Genomic DNA, 18,887 nt, shown 5'->3' with positions numbered 1-18,887 from the left:
AGGAATCTGTCCCACTGCAATGTCCCCTTTTGAGAATACCAGGAAGGATTTACTAAAACCAACAAATGCTTTTCACAGGAGCAATAACAACATCTTTTCAAATATACTTCATATTTAGTGAACAAAGATGAAAAAAGTTATATACATATAATAGTATTAAAGCATATCATGCTCATAGTAATATGTTGTGCTTATGACATGAGATCCTTAAAGGCAGAAACTGTTTTGAGCTTTTGTATTTGTATTCTGGTGCCTAACAGCATATCATAGATAGATAAATAGACTAGATATATAGATAGATGATAGATTAGATAGATAAGTAGATTAGATAGATAGATGATAGATGATAGATAGATGATAGACTATGAATAAGTGCTCAAAATAAATGTTTGAATGAAATAGTTGGATAATCGTTAAGAAAGAAATCGTTGGATAATCGTTAAGATAGATAGATGATAGACTATGAATAAGTGCTCAAAACAAATGTTTGAATGAAATAGTTGGATAATCGTTAAGACTTGGAATGGCATCCATAAGATGGAGAATGATTTGTCCTAGCCCTTGGCACGCCCTTCCTGCTTCCTCACCAACCCCAAATACCAACCCTCAAGATATTCCCATCCCCCAGACATTAGGAGAAGCAATAACCTTCCTGCAGAAGAAAACTGGCTTCTTGCCTCAGGGATCAGAATGACTCAGGGGAGAGAGAGAGAGTGATTAACAAAAACGTTATCAGGCTAAAAGATTACTGTTTAAATCATGAGCAGTCTAGAGGAAAAACAGTTTAAAATAAGTAATTGTTCTCCTCTTTCCAGACCATCATTCCCCCGTGTCTCCAAGTTCTACATCCTCAAGCCCCCAGCTTCCTCATTATCTCTAAAATAAAGCATCACACCGTAGCAGATTGCCTCAGCACCTTCCAAAGTCTCAGAAAGTGGAAGTACATTGGTTCAAATGGAAACAACTTGACCAAAAATCCGCCACAGAATTTTGAGACCCATTAAAACAAAGTTTAACGAGGAAAAAAAGGTAAATGGCACAGAATGTGCTTAGTATGTTATATGAAAGTAAAAAGTTACCACGAGCTCACATCTGAGGACAAGGAAAGATCATGAATTAGTAATTGGTATGGCTTTCAACAGGGAACTCTATTGGAGGACGATCAGTGGTTCTGGTCTCTAAAATGCTTTAAAAGGCCAGTATGGTAGTATGGAGAGAACACTGCAATAGAAAGGTTCTTGCTCTGGTTCTTACCTGTGTGACCTTGAACACATCCTTTTGTCAATCTGGGCTTAATTTATAAAATAGACAAAAATGATACCTAATTTGCATAACTCACTGGTTGTTATGAGGTCAGACATGATAGTTCTTATAAAAATTTTTAAAACTATGAAACAAAATACAAATAAAAGGAAATTTCTACTCTAAGCTCTTTGTTTTACAGAATAGGTAATTCTGAAGCCAAAAGATATTATACTATTTGCTCACAAATACCTAAGTACTTAGTAGCAGGGCTAAAACAAGAACTCATTGTCTTGACTCCTAGTCAATTGTTTTCTCCACTATACTATTTTACCTTCTTCATTAACTTGGGATATGTGAGAACTCAATTGTCTGAGCATGCAAACTTGAGGTGTCTAATTCATTTAGAATATTAATCTACACATTTGCATTCACACTGCAATAAAACTTAGTGAGAACTATCTAGATATCGTCATTGTACATTTAGGTGTTTTCTGTGGATTTTAATTTAGGAAAATTTTGTAATGATAAATATGTCTACCCATTAATTGAAACAGCACTGTGCCCTGTGTTGTGATTAGCAAATAATGTATCAGCATAGGGATTATAAATATGCTTATGATTCATCCTTCTGGAAGATGTGAGATTTTCAGTTTAAGTTCAGTTTCTTAGAGATACAGGTAATAATGTGGAAGATTAACTTCACTTATAAATATTGCATACCTTAAATAGTTCAGTGTTTAGATCATAGGGGATGAGAGGTCCAATGATAAATTTTAAAAAGCTTTGTGGAAGGTGACTGAGGAATACATAGTATAAGTATTTCAAATGGATAGCATGATGTGAAGGAATAAGAATATAAGGATAGGGGAAGGATGAGAAAAGAGTGCAAAGGAGAATTAGCTTAAAGGTAACTATAAAACTCATTGATGATTATTTAGAGATACATTAGAAATTATTCAGTGGATACTTAAAGCCAAGAAAGAATCCCTTTATTACTTGTCTGATCTAGGTTGTTTATCTCCAAAAGCAAATCATTGGAGTGGGGCCAGTATTGCATTAGGGTTACTAATGGCTCACTGTCTATGATGGCCTACTTTTTTTTTATTTGAAAGACACTTAAAGAACAAATCTTCCATAAGTACCCGTGAGCCCTTGGACCTTTATAACATGGACAGTCCTAAATCATGGAACAGAGAAGAGGGCAGAAATAGACTATCCTAGAGCTGATTGTTATGGCTCCAAACATAGTGACTGGAATATTCTATAAGATTAGCCTAAGCAGAAGAGAAAGGAGAAAGAGGACTAGCGATAGAACAGAGAAGGCACAGAAACAATACTGGCCCCAAGGAGAGATAGTTACTCTGGAAACCCCAAGATAGTGTGGAGTTTTATGGTTTAAAGAAGAGGCTTAAAACGAAGGAGTGAGGAGAGATGTAATATAAGAATTACCTCAGGAGCTTAAAAAATTTTATTAATACATAACATGCATAAAATGCATAAAAAGCAATCATCTTAAGTGTACAGCTAAATAAAATTGCACATATGTATATATGCCTGTGTAACCTCTATTGATATAAAGGTATAGAACACATCTAGCACCTGAGAAAGTTCCTTCTGGTCCTTTCTGATTCTATATTCCACCTGTCCTTTCCCAAGAGGTAACCCCTATTCTGACATTTTATTATCATAGATTAGATTTACCTTTCCTAAAAATTGGTATAAATGGGATAACACAGTAAGTACTCTTTTGTGTCTGGCTATTTTGCTCAGCAAACTGTTTTTGAGCTTCATTAATATTGGTATATGTGTCAGTAGTTTGTAATGGTATTCAAATAAAAGTTTTATTCATTTTACTATTGATGGACTTTTTGGTTGTTTCCAGTTTAGGGCTATGACAAATGATCAGTGATATATATGTCTTTGAGTTAACATGTGCATTTGTTTTTGTTGGATATAAGCTAGATCTTAAGGTAGTAATACTTTCAGCTTTAGTATATACTGTCAATTTTTTAAAATAGGTTTTTCAGTTTATACTCCCACTAACAATGTGTGAGATTCCAATTTTTCAACAAACTTGGCAATATTTGGTATTGTCTGCTGTTTAATTTAAGCCATACAGGTGGATGGCTTAAAACACTGTGAGTTTAATGTGCATTTCCTGGTGGGTAATTATGACAAGCATCGTTTCATATGCTTATATTGGTCATTTGGATATTCTCTTTTCTGATGTTTCCTGTCAAATCTTTTGCTCATTTTTAATTGGGCTGTGTTTTTTTGTGATTTATTTATAAGAGTTCTTCATATATTCTGAACATGAGCCCTTCGTCATACATATGTATTGTAATTATCTCCTATTCTGTGTCTATCCTTTCCCCTCTACTAATGGTATCTTCTGATAAACAGAACTAACATACACAACACCACCATCACCACCACCATCACCCACCCCCCCAGCAGAAAAACTTACTTTCTACTTTACAGGAATAACAAAAGGCATCAGATTGGAGTTCCTTCATTTTCTTGCCACCAACACTACACTTCTGTCCCTGTTCTATCTTCCTCTCAACCTACTATAATACAAGAGTTCTTCCTTGTAGCTAAGGCCCATCTCTTCCTCTATGCTTTGAATCCCATCCAATCTTACCATTTCAGGAACCAGACATTGTCAATTGCTCCCTATTCATCCTATACCTTCAAACTCTAACTTGAATTGGCTCCTTCTCATCAGTATTTAAGCATTGTCATTTCTCTCCCTTTTGAAGAAAACAACAAATACACACCCCTATGTTTCTTATCTATATTGGTATACATAGATCCAGTTCATTCACTTCATTTTTTATTAAGTTTATTGGCATGACACTGGTTAATAAAATTATATAGGTTTCAAGTGTACAATTCAATAATATGCCATATGTATACTGCATTGTGTGTTTATTTTAACTGCTTCAAAGTATTCTTTGAATAAATGAACTGTGGTGTATTTATAATTTTCTCTAATGAGGGATAGTTAAGCACATTCCAACATTTTCCTAAAAAAAAACTTTGCAATGAACTTCCTTCGCCATATCTCCTTATGCATATGCACAATTTTCTATAGGGTATATATCTCTAAGAGGATCTGTACATCTTCAACATTTACTAGATATTGCCATATTCTTTCCAAAGCAGTTATACCAATTTAAAATTACTAGCAATTTAAAAGTTCCTAATTCTCCTCATTCTCATCAACATTTGGTGTTATCAGACTAAATTTTGCCAGTCCGGTGAATATGAGATAATAGCTCATTGTGATGCATTTCCTTGTATATTAGAGGAGTATATCTTATTTTAATAGGTTTACCGTTCATTCAGGATTCTTCCTCTAGTAGTTGCTAGCTCATATTGTGCTCATATTTTTGGTTTGATTGGTTGTCCTTCTTTTTGTTTGTAGAAATTCTTTATGTATTCATAAGTTTAAAACTTTGTCAGATATGAAGCTGTAAATATTTTCTGGCTGTCTGTAACTTGCTTTTATCTTTGTTTATACTCAGATATTTAATTTTTAAATTTTATTTATTTCTTTTTTTAGGGGGTATCGTGTTCATTTTTTTAGCACTTTATTTTCAAGTATGCAATAATTTCAAATATACAATACATTGGTTACATATTTATATAGTTTATGAAACAATTCCCCTAATTACTCTATCACCTCTCTAGCTCTACACATAACCATTACATTACTGCCGACTACCTTCCCTATGCCGTACTCCCCATCCCCATGACCATCTCTCAACTACTAACTTGTTGACATTCAATATTATTTTACATTAGTTTCAGGTGTACAGTATAGTGGTTAGACATGTATATAATTTACAAAGTGATTCCCCACCTTGTACTATACATTAATATAATTAAATTTATCAATCTTTCCCTTTATGGTTTATAATCTTGTCTCTTATGTCATATGGTTTATTTTTATGTCTTATTAAATAATTCCTCACCTACCTAGATATCATATTCTGATGTTCTCTTTTTCCTTACTGTATATTTGGGTATATAATTAATATATAATGTATATATAACTATAATTTCATATTATACATATCTTTTGAACCTTACATTTTTCACTCAACATTATGTTTTTAAGATTTATCTACATTGTTACACATAGATCTAGTTCATTCACTTTAACTATATATAACTATAGTTGACCTTTGAGCAAAACTTTGAACTGCTTGGGTCCACTTATATATGGATTTCTTTCCAATAAATATACAGTCGGCCCTCTGTATCCCTGGGTTTGACATACATAGATTCAATCTACTGAGGATGAAAAACTGTATTTTCCATCTGCGGTTGAGAATTCTTGGATGTCGAGGACAGACTATATGCATTGTGCTATGCCATTTTATATAGGAGCCTTGAGCATCATAGATTTTGATATTCACAGGGGTCCTAGAACCGATCCCCAGTGTATACTGAGAGACTGTAGTTGAGTGGAGAGTCAAAAGTTATGCAGTTAGTATTAATATGATGGCTAGGTGGAGGGCCAGGGGAGGGAGGGAGCAATTGGGGGGATTGTTTTATGAACTATATAGATGTCTAACCAATGTACTGTATACTTGAAACTAATTTAAATAAATAATTTTTTTAAAAGACTACTAAAATAAAAAAAAAAAGGTTATGCACAGATTTTCGATGTGCTGGGTCAGGGCCCCTAACCCTTGCATTGTTCAGGGATCAACTATATATATGCTATCCTCTTTTTTCTTACTTAGGGTTTAACTCACCAGGAATTAAATTATTAATGTTTGTGACTAGTGTGAGGTACTGATCTAAATTTATCTGTTTCTATAAGATTAGCCAATTATCCCAACACCATTTATTAAAAAATCATTTCATTCTTTGATTTACTATTCTTTATGTGTCATATATTAAGATTACATTTATACATGTTCTATTTTTAAGTTCATTATTTTTGTCCATTATTTATCTATTTATGCCAAAATGCTCTACTATTTTGATTGTAGTTTTGTAGTAAACTTTGCTATTTAGTAGTACAAGTTCTTTATATGTATTCTTCAAAATTGTCATGACTATTCTTATCTATTTTCTCTTCTATATAAATTATAATATAAATTTTAGTATTAGCATGTCAATTTCTGTAAAAATAAAATCCTGTGGTATCTTAGTTATATTTTCATTTAATGAATAGAGTAATTTGAAGAGACTAACCATATTTATGATAATGAATCTTTCCTTTATGAACATAGAATAATGCTACATTCATTTAGGCCTTTTAAAAATACTTAAAGTTTATAATATTCTTCTTTAAAGTATTACATCCTTCATAAAAATTTATTTTAATGTGCCTTGTAATTGTTGTTATTATAAATAGTGCCTTTGGGAAGGGGTCCTCAGTTTTTGCATGTGTATATGTGTGTGTGTGTGTGTGTGTGTGTGTGTGTGTGTGTGTGTGTGTGTGTGTTTTATACGCATAAAATAATTTCAGTATGTGACTCATTTGCATTGGTCTTTACTTTGTGGTGCATCTTTCACTATTTAGAAAGGTTCTTTTTTGTTCTAATGATATCTTTATTCTAGTGATTTTCAAACTTAGCATATAGCAGAATCCCCTGGAGTGCTGTTACAACACAGATTGCTGAGCTTCAACTCCAGAGTTTCTGATTCAACAGGTCTGGGGTAGGACATAAGAATTTGCATTTCTAACAACTTCCTAATGATATAGATCTTCTGGTCTAATACCACACTTAAAGAACCTATATTTCATACTAATATCTTCACATAATAATTTTATTCCCCTTTTAAAGATACTGTCTATTGATTCCCTTCATAAGTCATAATGAAACTTGCTAGTAAACTTTTAGCCTCTTTCCTCTTTCTGATCCAGTCTCTAAGTTAAACTTATAACTTCTTACTCCTAGTTAATGTCTATAAAGCTATCCTCTTTCTACACCTTTTGTTATTTTTATCATATCTATATATTCAGAGTATTTTAAGATTTACTCTATTCTGTCATTCCATCTCCATCATTTATTCTTAGTTTTTATACATTTAAATATACATATATATTTAAATGTAGTTTATATTTTTTGTGTATACTCAAGAATCTGGTGCAATGGGTGAGCACACTCTTGGACATACAGCACTGGCCTGCTGCAGTGACCAGTTCTTCCCAGAGTCTTTCAGAACTGGAGATTCCATGGGAGGCTAGGTGAGGCCATCACAATGCACTCCAAGCTTCATTCCTTCCACTTTTTCACTTTCCACCTTTCCACTTCCACTTCCAGTTTTGGTCTCTCTTACAGACATTTGAACCCACATCCTAGGCCAATGTGTCACGATTCTGTTGGTGGAGTTTTCCCCTAAATTATATTTTCACAAAGTATACAGACCTCTGAGTTTCTCCATTCCAATTCTATGCCTTGCAGAGACTCAAGGCCTTATTTCCAGTCTCCTGCAAGCATAAACACTGAAGTCCAGGACTTCCACTTATGGTTAGCTTGAAGAAAGTTACGAAAGACTACTGGGCTTAGCCCTAAGGGTGAGAATTATCCAGGTGAGCTACAAGATCATAGTTCTGGCTTCTGATGAAAGATCTTTGAGATAGAATGATCATGAAGCTTTGGCTCTCTAACAAATGTTAATGATACCTTAGGTTACACTGAGATGAGAAAATTAAATTGAGGAAAAACTTGCTTATGTGATAATTTTTGGCTTAAAAACAAGATATTAAAAACATGCCCACAATGCAAAAGAATGAAGTTAGACCCCTACATCATACCACATGCAAAAATTAAAAGATCTAAATGTAAGAGCTAAAACTATAAAATCCTTAGAAGAAAACATAGGTGTAAATCTTCAGGACTTTGGGTGAGGCAATAGTTTCTTAGATATGAAAACAAAAGCATAAGCAACAACAAAAATAAACTGGACATCATCAAAATTAAAAATTTTTGTGCTTCAAAGGACATCATCAGGATAGCAAAAAGTTTACTCACAGAATAGGAAAACATTTTTGCAAATCATATATCTACTAAGGTCTTATATCCAGAATATGTAAAGCATTCTTACAAGTTAATAATAAAATGACAAATAACTCAATTTTAAAATGGGCAAGGGATATGGATAGAAATTTCTCCAAAGAAGATATACAAATGGCCAATAATCACATAAAAGATGTCAAATTATTAGTCCTTAGGGAAATGCAAATCTAAAACACAATGTGATGCCACTTCACCCCCACTAGGATAGCCATAATATTTTTTTAAACAACAAGTATTGGCAAGGATGTGAAGAAATTGGAACCCTTATACATTGCTAGTGAGAATGTAAAATGATGCAGCTGCTGTAGAAAACAGTCTGGCAATTCCTCAAATGGTTAAACAGTGTTTTCATATGACTCAGAAATTCCACTATTAGAGAAATGAGAACATATCTCCACATAAAAACTTGTACCCACATGTTCACAGAAGCATTATTCACAAAGGCCAAAAAGTAGAAACAACATAAATGTCCATCAACTGACAAATGGATAAACAAAATGTGGTGTATTCATACAATAGAATATTATTTAGTCATATAAAGAAATGGAGTATTGAAACATGCTACAACATGAATTGACCTTAAAAACAGTAAACTTAAGTGAAATAATCCAGTCACAAAGGACCATATATTGTAAGATTTCAATTATATGAAATGATCAGTATAGGCAAATCCATAGTGACAGAAAGTGGATTAGTGGTTGCCAGTAGCAGGGTTGGGGGTTGGGATATCATGATTAAGGGGTATAAGGTTTCTTTATGGGGTAATAAAAATGTTCTAAACTCAATTGTGATGATCGATGCACAACTCTGAATATACTAAAATTCATTGAATTGTACACGGTAAATGTGTGGACTGTATGATATGTGAATTATATCTTAATAAATCTGTTTTTAAAGCATGCCCACAAATAATCAGCAAAATTGAGAGTGGAAAAATAGAGATAAACAATCCTTCAATAAACAAATGGCAAGAAAAAAGTAAAATAGAAGAGCAAGAATGCAAGAGCGAGAGCGAAAGCAAGAGCAAGAGAGAGAAGATCTACACTCAAAGAGATTTAAAAGATAAACTGACCAATTTCAAATTCCAGAGATTTTAGGAGTCAGATCGAACAAGTTGAAAAAGAGAAAACATTCATCACATGTATGAGACAATTGGAAATTTGGGTACTGACTGAATATTTGATGATATTAAGGATATATTGTATGATAATGGTATTATGGTTATGCCAAATAAAAAGTCCTTATATTTTATAGCTACATACTGAAAACTTTACAGATGAAATGCTAAAGTATAAGAGAGTTGCTTCAAAATATTTAGATGAAACAAAATTTACCATGAATTAAATAGTTCAAGCTGGATGAAAGGTATATAGGGATCATTATACCATTCTTTCTACTTTGGTGTAGATTCAAAACTTTCCATTAATAAAATTTTTTCAAAAAGAAAAATGCCTCAAAGCTGGGTGTGGTGCCCCTATACCACAGAGAGGCTGACTTTATAGTGGGACCACCCACCTGCATCTATGGACAAAGTAGGGAAAGTGCAGGGGTCTCTTGCACTGCTCTGTTGGAGAAATTTCTCTCTCAGATATATAGATATTGTGGGATAAGATGAGGTATAAACAAAGAGTACCTTGAATATTTGGGCTGCTCTGGAATTCCAGAGACCCTGACTCTCTTGCCCAAGAAGATAGTCATACTAAAGAAGTTGGGTCCAACACTGCTGGTAATACCCTAGGACGCTCAAATAAATATTTGACCATACTGGAAGGAGGAGTCTTTGGCTGACACCAACCTGACCCCCTGAGTGGACAGGATACCATTTGGGAACTTGGCCTCCAGACTCTTGAAGACATAATTTTTCCTGTGGTGACAGTTCAACGCATTTTATGAGAAACAGTCAAAGGAATAGGATATGTTTAATTTAGGGAAGACTCATGGAAGTTGGGGAGTGATAAAACAAAGGAAAATTCAAAAAGGATTAGGGTGGGCAATGCAAGAGGACCAGGATAAACACCTAGGTTTGTCAGACTCCAAAGTCTTTGCCTTACCAACAGTAAGACTGAAAAGAAAGTAATGGGCAATAAGAGAAAAAATTAATATGATTTGGTGGCTAAAATACACTTTTTCATTGTTTTATGCATTTCTTGACTCAAATCCAAAATGGATTTAAAGACATTTATAATACAGGACACATGTGGAATAAATCTTCCAAAATAAAGGTTAAAAACTATTTAGAATCACATAAGGAGAATAATGAAACCAACAATGATTGCGACAGAGTTCGATCACAAAATTTAGTTGTTCATACATGCTCTTACATTCATGCTCTCTCTGTGAGCTGCCATAATACTTGCCAGATTGAGTTTCCAGCATAGAAGTGGCAGCCATCAACATTACTGACTACAGTAAAGTTTCTGTTGTGGTAGTAGCAGTGGTATGAATAGTGGTATCTAGTGTTTTGTTATATCAAGAGTTTCATCATCACACCAGTGAATTTTTGGAACCTGAAAATTTAGTCCCATGCCTGGTTCTCCTTGCCTCATGATGATGCTTTTAGCTACCAAATATCCTTTCTTTCAACTTACTTGTTATTGAAGTATATTTCACACACAGTTAAATATACAAATCTGAACTGTACAGGTCAAAGAGTTTTCACATATGTATATACTGTGTAGGCAACATCACGACCAAGACATAGAATACTGTCATCATTCCGAAGGCTACTGAGTTTGTGCTGAATCATATTTCTGTTGAGAGTCAGAAATGTTCACATCCTGTTCATATCCTCAGCACAAATTAATACACTTTCAGCTTTTAACAAATTTCGTCCATTGGTAGATGAGGAAAATTTTGCATGGCCTAGATGATTTCTTTAAAATTTTAACATTTGTTTCTGTATAGATATGTAGTAAAATTGTTGTTGACCGAAGCCTCTGCCAATTCAACATTGCACTGTTTCCAAAATATTTATTTTCTATCTAAAGGTCACTTTTAATAACATAATCAAATTTAATTTTATCACAAATCATTTTTTTCTTTCCTTCCTTCATTTTTTAAACCTTTTCAAAGATTTCTAGAATTGACTCTTTTAAGGATCATTTTGACAAATCATAATTCAAAATTACAATACGGTTTTAATCACTTTTCAACAACTCTTCAGGTTATGAACAGAACAAGAGAGCATGAAATCTTCATTAACATGCTGATAAAACCAAGACATAGATGTTAGCCAAAGATAATGGCTCCCACACATCATTCATATACAATAGTTCATGAAGGAGATGGTGGTAATTTGTTCTGGAGCAGGGGTTGTCAAATTATAAGCTCGCAGGCTAAATTCTGCCTCCTTCTTCTTTTTGTAAATAGTTTTATTGGAACACATCCACGCTCATTATTTCAGTATTGTCTGGCTGCTTTTGCTCAATGAAGGTAGAATTGAGTAGTGGCAGACAAAGACTGTATGTGCCCCCACAAATCTGAAATTTTTACTATCCGATCCTTTACAGAAAAACAATTGCCAACCCTTGGTCTCTAATGTTATCAGGGCAGATGAAGACAAATAGATGAGCAGATTATATTATTGGAAACAGAGCAGGAAGAATCCTAGTGTGTTCTAGGAACACAGGAAGGCCATAAACGGACCCAAATTCTATCACTTTTTTTTTTTTACTTTGTAGCACATTTGTACCTATTGCTTTTTATTTAGACGTTAATTCACTCATTCAATGAATATTCTTTAAGTTTCCACTCTATGCCAGGCACTGTTAGTTGCTTTGCACAAACACACAAAAATCATAATACGGAAAAACAAGTAAACAATTACAACACAGAATAGTAAGTGCTAACTAAAAATGAGGAGGGAAAGGATGTAATTGAGGCAAAGAGGAGGCAATAAACTTGTTTCACAACCCATTCAATATTTATCTGATATTCCATGTAACCCTCCACAAATTGTGCCTGAACCACATCTTCCTTGGTTGGTCATGCCTCCCCTACTTTGATCACTAAGATCCATCATTATAATAGTAATAATCAGCATCATAGCAGCTAATGCTCATTGAGCATTTACTGTGTGTTAGATGCAGCCAGGTACTTTACAAACAATGTCTCATTTAATCATCGCAACCCTGTGATATAGATTCTATTATTATGCCCATTTGTGAAATAGGAAATTGAGGATCAGATAAGTGAAGGCCTTTGCCCAAGGTCTCATATGTGCTCCATGAAGTAGCCCTCAGGGCATCTACTATTTTCTTCCTCCACTGCTCTGGCTTGCTGTCGATATCTAATGTTATCATTGCTGCTTGATAGCATCACCTACTGAAGGCACCAATACCAAGCAGTGTCTATGCCAAAGTCTTATGTCCAGAGCATTAACGTTCAAGTCCAGGGTGTTGGTTCTTGAAGCTTTTAGCATTGCTTCTCATAGATGCTAAATATCTGAGGGAAATGAATATATTTTGTGAAAGAGTTCCTTGTAGTTTTTACTTTTGCTTTTATTACAGTTCCTGTGCTTGGGTTTGGTGCTGAATTACCTAGGTTTGATTTTCAGCCCTGAAACTTAAGTGCTGTGTGATCCTGGCAAAATTGCTTAAGTTAAAGCAGGGATAACAGTATCTACTTTAAGCGTTTGTTATAAAACAGCCCAGCGTTTGGTTCGTAGCGCAGGTTTAATAAATGTTAGTTATTATGACTAAGAAAACTGGCTTCTTTTTCTTACTATTAAACAGGCTTTATCTATCAACCTCTTGCCTCTTTATGGGTACTTTCTATCTGTTTATTTCATCTTACCTTGATTGATCTTATTCACTCTAATTGCTACTGTCATGCTCCTTTCCATTACAGACACTTTGATCATGCTGTTCACTCTGTCTGGAAAGTTTCTTTTCCTCTTTGCCTAGCCAATTCCCATTTGTTCTTAAACTCCATAAGGGCAAGGACTCTATCTGGTTTCTGTTTACCATTTTACACCCAGAGCTTATATGGTAGTTGATGTTTGTTGCATGAATACCAACCTGAGTCTAGAATCTCACTTTATTCACTTCTTCCTCAGTACATTAATTCATGCCCTGGCTATAGTCTTTTTTCTGACTACTCAGTAGTTCTAAACATTTTTTTGACAAATATTCACTAAATAAATACTATATGTTAGGTTCTGTGCTAGAGTCTGGGAAAATAACTTTGAAAAATACAAACTTTCTGCTCTTGAGAAGCTGTTTGTTCATTGGAAGACACAGGCATTCAAAGAGAGAAATTATAATGCAGAATGATGTAGTATACTTGAAGCCTATTATGAATTCATTGGCCACCATGGACCCATGGAAAATGAGAATATAAATTTATTTTGGAAAGAACGGGAAGGATTCACAGATGAAGTAATATGTAAACTGAGTCAAAAATAGTAGCAATTTTCCAAATAGACAAGTAGGGGTAAAGCGTCTGGCGGAAAGAATTCCACGACAAAAGTATGAAAGCTTTTTCTTCTTTCGTTGATCATTACTTTTAAAAACCGTTTTCTTTATTACCCTTTTGATATTAGATTAACATGTTCATCTCTAATAACTACAACACTGCTCTGTTTACCATTTTTCAACGTCTATACATTACATATATCATTTATTATTGTTCTCAATTTTTCCCCCTGCCCTGGGTTTCCATTGCATATACTAATTCAGTTCACTATTTGGTCCTTCTTTGTAATGTGTATTGTTCTTTAATTTTTATGTGCACAAGATGTACATTCTTAATGGTGACTTCCCTTCTAATGCTCACTGTATTTAGGACTGTACCTGGACCCCGGATTCGAGGTGCTCAACTGAATTGGTAGGAGTCCAGCACTGAGTGGTATGTAATGTAAATTCAAGAAAGTGGTTGAAGGATAGTGGAAGAATTTTAGTTCCAGCAAATCTTGATAAGCCACCACAAATAGAAGCATAGTGGGGAGACTTGGAAGGACCATTGAAAAGGCAAGCAAAAAGACTCGGGTTTTACACGCAGTGTAGTTTTGTGGGTCCACCTATTCTCTCTGCGCCTGTGGCTCCAAATCTGTTAAATGAAGCCAAACGACTAGAGCGCCCCATTCTGATCCTTCTGAATCAGAGGCTGTTGTACGCTCCCGCAGCAGACTAAGTCCCAGGTGAGCGAGGAGCCCACCCTGAATGGCCGGAAGGAGAGGGGCGGGGCCTCCAGGCTTGCTGCTGGGCCCGAAAGGGCTGGGGGAAGGGAGAGCGGGACTGACAGTTTCTGGGGAAAAGCAAAGGGCGGGCGCAAGGCTGCCTCCTGAGGCTCTCCTTACTTGCAATTCCTTCCGCTTTGCTGAGTTGGGAGTGGCGACCTCCAGCACAGGTGGGTTCCACCCCATGGATCGGGGAAGGGGTGTCCTGGGTGGGTGGGACGGACGGGGTTTGCCCAGGCACTTGCTTTCAGGCCTGGCACAGTGGGGGCGGCGGTTCCCACCCCGGCAGCTCGGCCCCTAGGCGGTGGTACTCACCTTAACCCTGGCACAGGAAAAGACCACTCGTGCCTTGCTGCAGGGCTGTCGTCATGGTTTGTGCCAGCTGCGCGACAGAGTCTGCCGCGAGATCAGCGCGGGGCCAGATGGGCCTAGCGCTTGAAAAGAGCTGGAAGACCTGGAGCAAGCTCCCGTTGGGACTGACGCCCAGTATACATTGTTTCAATCTCGGTCGGACTTCCCAGTCCTGGGTCTGTCACTGACTTGGTGTCTTGCTTTCAACGAGTTCCTTACTCTTTCCATATTTCACTTTGCTCGGCAGTGGAGTGGAAGGTGGAACTCGGCTTGGCTGTCTGCAAGACCTTGCAGCATTGACTTTCTTTCGCTCTAATATCCACTAATCTTCTCTGCCCAGATTTTACCCTTTGTCTGCCCCTTTGTCTGAGCAAGGATGCCTAGCAAGAATCGGGAGTGGCAGGGCAGGTTATTGCGGAAGCTATGGGAGGAAATTCTTTGTTCTGAAAACAACTCTTAAAAAGTCTTTTTAATACTATGGATTGCCCCCAAAGTTGGAAACCAGAATCATTCAATGCTTACTTGAATGCCAACTCTGAAGAATGTTCTTTTGGATGCTTTATTATTAAATATTTTAACCAGATGATTGTTTGACCAAAATGTTTTGTGTTGAATGAACATAATAGACTGCTTAGCAAGTCTCATCATAAAAGACTTAGGTGATTTAATTGCAGAAAGAAAACCTTGAACTCTCATACTTAGGAACATTTCCATAATCCATTACTATACACCAGTTTTCAGAGTTGCTTCTTAGCTTGGTATTTCCCTTTTAGAAAACATTGTAGTAAAAGTTACTTGCATTTTATTTTACTTGAACTTAACTATAAAGGCAAAGAAGATTTATAAACACTATGGACCAATACTGTGGTGTCATTCTGATTCCTCTGCATTAAGGAACTGATGATAATGATAGTGGCAACCATATATTGAGCAGAACACTGTAATCTTCACAAGATGAAAGGTGAATATATTTACTTATCACCATACCTCAAGAGATTATACTTTATGATGAAGGGAATGTTCCCTGGGTTGGCTGAGTCTGGGGGCATTTCTTGGGTGCCCCACCTCATTCTTTATTTATGGGAAGTGTGGACAGGAATGGATCACTTCCTTGTTTTGGCATCTGTATTAGGAACCACAAGCAGTTGTGTATCTCCGCTTGTCAACCCTGGGGACAGCAGTAAAATATCCAAACTGATCACTCGGTGACTTAGTGTTTCTGGCAGTTGTGTTTTCTGCCTGCAGGAAGAGAGAGGGGGGCCCTGGATTAATAAATCTCTTTGGTAAAAAAGATTCTCCTTCTGACTGGAGCCAAAGTGAACATACATCCACCAGTTGGCCACCTTTGTGACCCTCTTTCTACAACACCAAATGCTCCCCATGCTCATATGGGCTGTACACGCACCTGCCATTGACCTCACGTAAAGAATGGACACGGTAAGAGGCTCTTGGCAAAACCCCGTCTGTGCCACACCTGCAGGTTCTAGGCAAGGCGCCGCTGAGATGAAGGTGTGGAACCTGATGATTTCCCAAAGGGCCGATAAAGCGAGGGGGACATTGTAATAGACATCTGCTGAGCCAGCCCTGAGGGTGAGTTTAGACTGGCTGTTTGGCAGGACCTGGTGAATGCTTTGGTCAGATTTTCACTCTGTTCATTCATTCTTTCACTCCAGAGACAATCAATGAATGCTTACTCCGTGCCAGGATGCTGATCTCCTCACTGAGATTAGAGCACAAGGGGACAGTAAGTTTGGGAGGACAACAGGAAATCAGCTTTAAGCATGCCAAGTCTGAGGCCTCCTCCCTCTTCCCTGTTCCCTGTATCTAATCAGTACAAAATCTCATCACTTTTGCATCCCGAATATTTTCCAAACCCACCCACTTCTGTTTGCGCCCCGGCACTGCTACTCCAAATTTCAAGCCAGAAACATTCCTTTTTATAGAAGCTTTAAGTCTTTATTTAAAAGACCGGAATCATTGCTTGACCCTCAGCCCTCATGGGAAAACCACCACTCCTACCATCACCATGGCGGCAGTAGCAACAACATACAGCAGCCTAACGAGCTCCGTAGGATCCCTAATAAACTGTCCACAGATGTTTTTTTTCCCTCTGCTTTCCAGGGCGTTTTTAAAATTTTGTATTGAGATATAATTTACATGCTATAAAACTGACTTGTTTTAAGTGTACACTTCAAGGATTTTTAGTAAATTTATTGAGTGGTGTAACCATCACTATAATTCAACTTTAGGCATTTCCATCACCTCAATGACATCTCTCTCTCATCCAATTGCAGTTAATCCCCGTTACCATCCCTGGCTCCTGGAAACAACTAATCTGCTTTCTGTGCCTATGGATTTGCCCATTCTGGACATTTCCTAAAAATGGAATCATACACTATGTGGTCTTTTGTGACTTGCTTCTTTTACTTATCATGATGTTTTCAAGGTTCCTCCATATCGTAGTATGTATCAGGACCTCTTACTTTTGACGTGTGAATAATGTTCCACTGTATGTATATACTACCACATTTCGTTTATTCATTCATCGGTTGATGGTTATTTATGTTTTTTCCACCTTTTGGCTACTGTGAATAATAGTGCTATGAACACTGATGTGCTGGTTTTTGTTTGAACACCCATTTTTGGTTCTTTTGATTATATACCTAGGAGTTGAATTGCTGGGTCATATTGTAACTATATGTTTAATCTTTTCTGAAATTGTTTTCCAAAGGGGCTGTACAGTTTCACATTTATTATATTTACATGTACCAACAGAAATATCTGAAAGTTCTCATTTCTCCATATCCTCACCAACACTTGTTATTTTTCCTTTTATAAAAAAATTATACCTATCCTTGTGAATGTGAAGTAATATCTCATTATGGTTTGAATTTGCATTTCTCTAATTATTAATGATATTGAACATATCTTCATCAGCTTGTTGGGCATTTGTATATGTTTATTAAATGTGTATTAAATATTTTGCCCATTTTTCAATTAGGTTGTTTTGCTTTTTATTATTAAAATGTAAGAGTTCTTTATATACTTTAGTTAGAAGTCTTTTATCAGGTATATGATTTAAAAATATTGTTCCCAGTCTGTGGCTTGTCTTTTAATTATTTTTTTTATTGAAATAACATTGGTTTTTAATATTATTTAATGGTTTTTAATATTATTCAGGTGTACAACATTATAATTCAATATCTGTATACACTATAGCATGCTCACCCCCAAAGTCTAGTTTGTATCCGTCACCATACATTTTACCCCCTTTACACATTTTGCCTTCCCCCCACCTCCCTTCCCCACTGGTAACCACCAATCTGTTATCTGTATCTGTGAGTTTGTTGTTTTGTATGTTTTTATTTTTTCTTTTTGTTTTATATTCCACACATTTGACTTTTATCCTTCATCTTGTTAATGTGGTATGTTGCGTTGATTGATTTATGGGTGTTGAACCTTCCTTGCAGCCCTGAAATAAATTCCACTTGATTATGGTGTATGATCCTTTTAATGTATTGTTGTATTTGGTTTGCTAATATTTTGTTGAAGATTTTTGTATCTATGTTCAGCAGAGATATTGGCCTGTAACATTTTTTGCATGTTGTTCTTGTCTGATTTTGGTGTTTTGGTTATATTGGCCTCATAAAATGAGTTAGGTAGTGTTTCCTCCTCTTCAATTTTTAAAGAAGAGTTTGAGAACAGATATTAGATCGTCTTTGAATGTTTGGTAGAATTCATCAGTGAAGACATCTGGTCCTTGACTTTTGTTTTTTGGGAGGTTTTTGATTACTGTTTCAATGTCCTTACTAGTGATCAGTCTATTCGAGTTTTCCATTTTTTCATGATTCAGTCTAAGAAATTTGAATGATTCTAAGAATTTATCCATTTCTTCTATGTTGTCCAATTTGGTGGCATATAGCCTTTCACAGTATTCACTTATGATTGTATTTCTGTGGTATGTGCTATAACTTCTCTTTCATTTCTGATTTTATTTATTTGACTCTTCTCTTTTTTTCTTAGTGAGTCTAGCTAAAGACTTGTCAATTTCATTTAATTTTTCTCAC

The 18,887-nt window shown here is 35.8% G+C and overlaps 2 protein-coding genes across 2 annotated transcripts in view; one reads left to right on the top strand and one right to left on the bottom strand.

Annotated features, from left to right (window-relative positions):
• SPRY3 (sprouty RTK signaling antagonist 3) overlaps window positions 1-14,847 on the bottom strand; it is a 74,057-nt gene extending 59,210 nt beyond the window's left edge. Inside the window, exon 1 of the mRNA XM_011385356.2 lies at window positions 14,785-14,847. The gene's annotated coding sequence lies outside the window, so the exon portion shown is untranslated. The remainder of the gene's footprint in view (window positions 1-14,784) is intronic.
• LOC105309240 (trimethyllysine dioxygenase, mitochondrial-like) overlaps window positions 14,453-18,887 on the top strand; it is a 25,672-nt gene continuing 21,237 nt past the window's right edge. The window contains exon 1 of the mRNA XM_023526083.1: window positions 14,453-14,639. Coding sequence (XP_023381851.1) covers window positions 14,453-14,639 — 187 coding nt within the window. The remainder of the gene's footprint in view (window positions 14,640-18,887) is intronic.

Source organism: Pteropus vampyrus, unplaced genomic scaffold (genome assembly GCF_000151845.1).
Source record: "Pteropus vampyrus isolate Shadow unplaced genomic scaffold, Pvam_2.0 Scaffold701, whole genome shotgun sequence".
Classification (NCBI taxonomy): domain Eukaryota; kingdom Metazoa; phylum Chordata; class Mammalia; order Chiroptera; family Pteropodidae; genus Pteropus; species Pteropus vampyrus.
The sequence above is the reverse complement of the archived record's forward strand: the minus strand, read 5'-3'. Positions and strand labels throughout refer to the sequence as shown.